Source organism: Otolemur garnettii, unplaced genomic scaffold (genome assembly GCF_000181295.1).
Source record: "Otolemur garnettii isolate 467f Iridium unplaced genomic scaffold, OtoGar3 scaffold00179, whole genome shotgun sequence".
NCBI classification, from domain to species: domain Eukaryota; kingdom Metazoa; phylum Chordata; class Mammalia; order Primates; family Galagidae; genus Otolemur; species Otolemur garnettii.
This window is the reverse complement of record NW_003852574.1, coordinates 1,608,859-1,615,493: the sequence shown is the minus strand read 5'-3', so window position 1 is coordinate 1,615,493 and position 6,635 is coordinate 1,608,859. Positions and strand designations below refer to the sequence as shown.

General features: G+C 49.2%; 1 protein-coding gene across 1 annotated transcript in view; it reads left to right on the top strand.

Annotated features, from left to right (window-relative positions):
* The first annotated feature begins 5,140 nt into the window (after positions 1 to 5,140).
* The window catches only part of USP4 (ubiquitin specific peptidase 4), an 83,953-nt gene continuing 82,458 nt past the window's right edge, over positions 5,141 to 6,635 (top strand). The window contains exon 1 of the mRNA XM_023519518.1: positions 5,141 to 5,311. Within this exon, the coding sequence (XP_023375286.1) occupies positions 5,211 to 5,311 (101 nt within the window). The 5' untranslated portion in view covers positions 5,141 to 5,210. The remainder of the gene's footprint in view (positions 5,312 to 6,635) is intronic.

Sequence of the window (6,635 nt, the reverse complement as noted above, 5' to 3'; positions counted from 1 at the left end):
CTTGATCCATAGGCACTGAGCCTTTTTTTTTTTTTTTTTTGAGACAGTTTCACTTTGTTGCCCTTGGCGGAGTGCTGTAACGTCATAGTTCACAGCAACCTCCAAGTCTTGGGCTTAAGCAATTCTCTTGCCTCAGCCTCACAAGTAGCTGAGACTACAGGTGCCTACCACAGTGCCCGGCTATTTATTTATTTATTTATTTAAGAGACAGAGTACACTTTGTCCTCCCCAGAGTGCCTTGGCATCACAGCTCACAGCAATCTCAAAACTCTTGGGCTCAAGCGATTCTCTTGCCTCAGCCTCCCAAGAAGCTGCCACAGTATTTGGCTATTTTTAGAGATGTGGTCTCGCTTTTGCTCAGGTTGGTTTTAACTCGTGAGCTCAGGGCAATCCACCTACCTCAGCTTCCCAGAGTGTTAGGATTATAGGCGTGAGCCACTGAGCCTGGCCCTATTCCCTGAGATTTTTTTTCTTCTGTCGGAGACAAGAGTCTCACCCTGTTGTCCAGGCTAGAGTGCAAATTCAAACTCCTTGGTAAGCAATTTTCCTGCTTCAGTCTCCAAAGGAGCTGAGACCAAAGGCTCCCAATACAACACCTGGCTATTTTTTTTCTATTTTTAGTAGAGATGGGATCTCACTCTTGTTCAGGCTGGTCTTGAACTACTGAGTTCAAGAGATCCTCTGTGCCAGTGTAGTGGTTCACACCTGTAATCCTAGTACTCTGGGAGGCCGAGGCTGGTGGATTGCTTGAACTCACGAGTTGGAGACCAACCTGAGCAAAAACTGGGACCCCCATCTCTACTAAAAATAGGAAAATTGAGGCAAGAGAATCACCTGAGCACAAGAGTTGGAGATTACTGTGAGCTATGACACCATGGCACTTTACCCAGGGTGACAGCTTGAGATGTGGTCTTAAAAAAAAAAAAGGTTTAGCGCCTGTAGCTCAGCAGCTAGGGTGCCAGCCACATACACCAGAGCTGACGGGTTTGAACCCAGGCCAAAAATGATAATTACAACAACAAAAAATGGCTGGGGGCGGTGCCTGTGGCTCAGTGAGTAGTGTGCCGGCCCCATATACTGAGGGTGACATGTTTGAACCCAGCCCCAGCCAAACTGCAACAAAAAAATAGCAGGGCATAGTGGCGGGCGCCTGTAGTCCCAGCTACTCAGGAGGCTGAGGCAAGAGAATCACTTAAGCCCAAACTAGAGGTTGCTGTGAGCTGTGATGCCAGAGGGCGACAAAGTGAGACTTTGTCTCTAAAAAAAAAAATAGCCGGGCTTTGTGGTGGGTGCCTGTAGTCTTAGCTACTTGGGAGACGGAGGCAAGAGAATCCCTTAAGCCCGAGTTGGAGGTTGCTGTGAGCCGTGATGCCACAACACTCTACTGAGGATGACATAGTTAGACTGTCTCAAAAAAGAAAGAAAGAAAGAAAGAAAACAAACAAGAAAGAAATCCTCTGCCCTCTGCCTCCCAGAAGGCTAGGATTACAGGCGTGAGCCACCACACCTATCTGACTTTTGTAGTTTTGCCCAGCTTAACTGCCCTAATCCCTACTCTTTGATCTTGTCCTGCCTATTCCAGAAATTCTCTTCTGATCCCTCTAATCGCCCCCTCTTGTAACATGTACACTCATCTCTATGCTGCCAATATTTTCTTCAAGAGCATCTTCATTTCTTTTTTTTTTTTTTTTTGAGACAGAAGCCTCAAGCTGTCCCCCTGGATAGAGTGCTGTGCCATCACAGCTCACAGCAACCTCCAAGTCCTGGGCTCAAGCGAGTCTCCTGCCTCAGTCTCCCAAGTAGCTGGAACTACAGGTGCATGCCACTACACCCAGCTATGTTTTGGTTGTAGTTGTCATTGTTGTTTGGCAGGCCGGGGCTGGGTTCAAACCCACCAGCAGCCACTTGAGCTACAGGCACCAAGCCCAACAGCATTTTCAAATGCTACTTAAGGCAAAGACTCCCTTCTATTTATTTATTTATTTAGACAAGAGTCTCAAGCTGGCTCGGCGCCTGTGGCTCAAGTGGCTAAGGCGCCAGCCACATACACCTAAGGTGGCGGGTTGGAATCCCCAGCCTGGGCTAGCCAAACAACAGTGATGGCTGCAACCAAAAAAAAAAAAAAATGGCCGGGCGTTATGGCGGGCGCCTGTAGTCCCAGCTACTTGAGAGGCTGAGGCAGGAGACGCGCTTGAGCCCATGAGTTGGAGGTTGCTGTGAGCTGTGATGCCATGGCACTCCCCCTAGGGGGATAGCTTGAGGCTCCGTCTAAAAAAAAAAGTCTCAAGTTGTCAGCCTGGGTAGAGTGCCATGGCATCATAGCTCACTGTAATTTCTAACACTTTGAGATGGTGGCCTGGTGGGCCAGGGGACCAGCTCCCCCATTCCTCTTCCTCAGGAAACAGGGATGGGAGGGGAGGCTGAGCAGGGGACAGCCGGGATGAGGCCTTGAAGAACACACAATATAAGGCCTTGCTGACTTCATGGTTCACACACAGGCAGGATAAGGTTATGCTGACCCCATTGATGTTAAAATCATTTTTGTATCTAGCTTAGGGTGACCAGACGTCCGGCTTTTGAACAATTTGTCCCAAGTCCCGCGGCGTTTTAAAAAAGTCCCGATTTTTGGAAAGAATGCACGAACGGGCGGGAGAACAAGAAGGAAATATACAGTTTTTGGCTGCCATGTGGCTATTTCTTCAGAATATGAGCTTTATATTATTTTTGTTAATTTTGTAATGTTAAACTGTAATAATAACAAATAGTTGCTGAGAAGTGATTATCTAGAACTGCTTATCAAAGTTTGCATTGTTGTCAGGCACTGCCCTGCCCCGTCCTCTGCCCCGCCCCCGTCTCGCCCCGCCCCTGCGGCCATGTTGTCCCGCCTTACCGATGTTAAAATCTGGTCACCCCAATCTCGCTATCATTTTGCTTAACCAAGTATCTGTGCTGGGATGAGCTGGTTGTATAGTTTAGTGGCTTGCTTGCTGCGTCATCCAACCTATAAAAGCTGCATTAACCCTGGTCGTGGCTGATCTCCCCTGATCTCTCAGAGACTTGTGGAGATAGCTGGCCAGCCGGTCTAAATAAAGGTTCCTGATTATTTTTTTTTTTTGCAGTTTTTGGCCAGGGCTGGGTGTGAACCTGCCACCTCTGGCATATGGGTCCAGCGCTGCACTCTTTTGGGTCACAGGCCCCTCCCGAGCTATTTTGTTGTTGTTGTAGTTGTCATTTTTGTTTGGCAGGCCCAGGTTGGGTTTAAACCTGCCGGCCCCAGTGTATGTGGCTGGTGCTCTAGCCGCTGAGCTGCAGGCGGCAAGACAGTTTTTCTATTTTTTAGTAGAAATAGGGGTCTGGCTTTTGCTCAGGCTGGTCTCCCACTCGTGAGCTCAAGCAATCCACTAGCCTCATCCTCCCAGAGTGCACAAAAGGCTGTGCTTGAGGGTAGGGAGAAAAAAACCGGGTTGGCAGGTACTCACGGCAGCCGCCGGCAAGGATTACAGGTGTTAGCCACTGTGTGCACTGGCACAAAGACTCCCTTTTGCAGCTGGCGTAGTGCCTATAATTCCTAATTTCTTTCTTTCTTTTTTGCAGTTTCTGGCCCCACACCTCTGGCATATGGGGCTGGCGCCCTACTCCTTTGAGCCACAGGCGCTGCCCATCATTCCTCATTTCTACTGCTTTTGGTTCACTCCCTCCCCTCCACAGAGTCTCACTTTGTTACTCTTTGTAGGGTGCAATGGCGTCACAGCTCACAGCAACCTCAAACTCTTGGGCTTAAGCAATCCTCTTGCTTCCCGAGTAGCTGGGATTACAGGTGTACGCCACAATGCCCAGCTATTTTTTTTCTTTTTAAGAGACGAGGTATTGGGAGGCGCCTGTGGCTCAAGGAGTAGGGTGCCAGCCCCATATGCCAGAGGTTGTGGGTTCAAACCCAGCCCTGGCCAAAAAAAAGAAAAAAAAAAAGACGAGGTATTGCTCTGGCTCAGGGTAGTCTCCACGTCCAGGCAATCCACCCCCCTGTGCCTCTCAGACTGCTAGGATTACAGGCGTGAGTAACCATGCCTGGCCTGGTTCACTCCCTTTAATAGCTCTTACTATACACTACTTGTCACCGCGGTTATTTGCAAACAATCTCTCCTCCTCTACTAGATCGTAAGAGGAGAAGAGGTGGGTCATATTTACCTTACTTTCTCTGTCCGAGGCCAGGAACTGCTAGACAAGCGAATGGAGACTGACCTAGGCCACCTGCTTGGCTGCCTCTTTGCTTTGAGTTTACTTCCTGGTGCAGGAGTGGAGGCCTGTTTGTGGGGTCCAGTAGAAAACATAGTACTTAATACAATGTATCTTGTTCTAGAAATAAATTAAGTAGACGCCTCAGCACCTAAAGTGGAGTTCTAGACACATCTAGATTTCTCCTTTCTCCTCTGCTATCACCCTTCTGTGGCTGCTTGTCTGTCTGATAAGCCAAATAGCTCAGTGTGGAGTGTTGATGGAATCTTGCCATGTGCCAAGTGATTCTGACGTCCAAGTTGTTTAAGGCGATTGCTAACGACCAGACCACACCACTCCGACCCCAGGGCGTTGGTACAACCGGCACTTCCTGAAATCTTTGTAAGATCGCCATGGCAGGAACCCCAATACTACTTTTGGGCCGGTGATTTGCCTAAGGCAGTGGCTCTCAACCTTCCTAATGCCGTGACCCTTTAATACAGTTCCTGTAGGTGGCGACCCACAGGTTGAGAACCGCTGGCTAAGGTCTTCAGCTGAAAGCGGAATAGCAGGGTGAATGTGAGAAAATCTACGTTTATTGAGGACCAGGAGGCATAAGGGACTTAATGTCTGACTCTGACACTGCCGTACTGGATAGAGCATCGGAGGTGCTGCAGCGGTGCCATCCAGAGAGAAGGAAGATGTGCCTAACCGCCACTTGGCAAAGCTCCGCCCGCAAGGCAAGAGGAAGTGGCTGTTCGGTCTCCCCGCCCACCTCCCCCCCAATGGGATTCTTTCTCCACCGCGCATGGGTGGGAGAAAGGCTGTGCTTGAGGGTAGGGAGAAAAGGCAGAGTTGGCAGAGGCTGGAGGCAGCCGCGCTAGGGGTAGTGGGGCGCCTGCAAGGCGTGCCTGCGTGCTTACGTGTGTAAGCGGGGCTTACGGCACGCCGCGCGCCGGGCGGATGTCCGGGCCGGCTGGGCCGGGGCCGCGGGCGTGATGGCGGAAGGTGGAGGCTGTCGTGAGCGACCGGATGCGGAGACTCAGAAGTCTGAGCTCGGGGCCTTGATGAGGACAACGCTCCAACGGGGAGCGCAGTGGTGAGCAGCGAGCCAGCTATTCCGACGCACAGAGTCGGGGGACGGGAGATGTAGTCCTGAGGCCAGGCCCCCTTTTCCTCGCTTTGGGTAGGGGCCGACGGGGGCCGGTGTTTGGTGACCCTGAGTGGCTTAACACCTGCCCCTCGGAAGAGGAACTTCCGAATCAGCTCTGGGAAAGCACCAGTGGAGCTGGGGGCCATTCAGACCCATTCAGAGCCCCAGGAGTCAAGCCCGGCGAGGGCTAGGGCTGCAGGATGTGGAGGAGGAGAGTGAGGGTGAGGGGAGCCCTTTACAATTGAGGTATAGATTTGTGACTTAGGGGGAAGATGTCCACACCTCACAAATTTCAGCTCCTTACTGTTAAAAAGCAGGTTAGCAATATGTAGCTCACCGCCAGCATTGGGTTGAAGTGAAGATCAGAAGTAGATACTTTGTAAGTTGTAAACTGCTGAACAGATGTCAAGGTCAGAAGGTGAACAGATGTGTGAAAGCCCCAGATTATTTGGTAGCAAGTGTCAAAAATATTTGTGACAGCAGTATCTCAAGAGTAGGAGAGCATAGCCTAGATCCTGGAGTTAGAAGATTTAAAAGTCCAGGATTTGGAAAAGCAAGAATGAGATATGAGGTTCTTAATAAAGTAGAAGGGATGATACTTTTCACTAGTGGAGATATTCACTATTATGTGGGAATAGAAAACTGGGCCTATACTTTGCATTGAATATGACCGAATGACATTCATCTCTAAACAACATTTGTGGTGTTGATCCACAGGGTAATTTTGAGCAGGAAATAGAAATATTGGGGTTAGGAGGAGTTTGGATATGGTTTTAAGGTGTTCAACTTCAGCTAGTGAAAGGCGGGGTAAGCAGAGGTACTTTTGAAGTTATTCTTCCTAGGGGTGATAAAAAGTATTCAGTAGAGGAGTGGAGCCTGTGGCTCAAAGGAGAAGGGCGCCAGCCCTGGCCAAAAACTGCAAAACACACACACACACACCCTCCCCCTGCCCCAAAAAAAGAATATTCAGCAGAAGCAGAGGATATTTAAAACAGACTAAAATAACAGTATAATCATATGGGAAGTATTCCTCAAGGGATTTGGAGGGCAGATAGTATTTTAGCAATTTGGTTATATTTGTAGATGTTTGTGGCCTCTGGGAAGTTGTCTGATCTCACATTTGTTGGTCATAAAATTTGAAGAACTCACTGGTGTAATTATTGTCTTTTGATGCCCCAAAGGGTTTTTTTCACCTTTAAAAATTTTTTTTTTTTTTTTGAGACAGAGCCTCAAGCTGTCCCCCTGGGCAGAGTGCCGTGGCATTACAGCT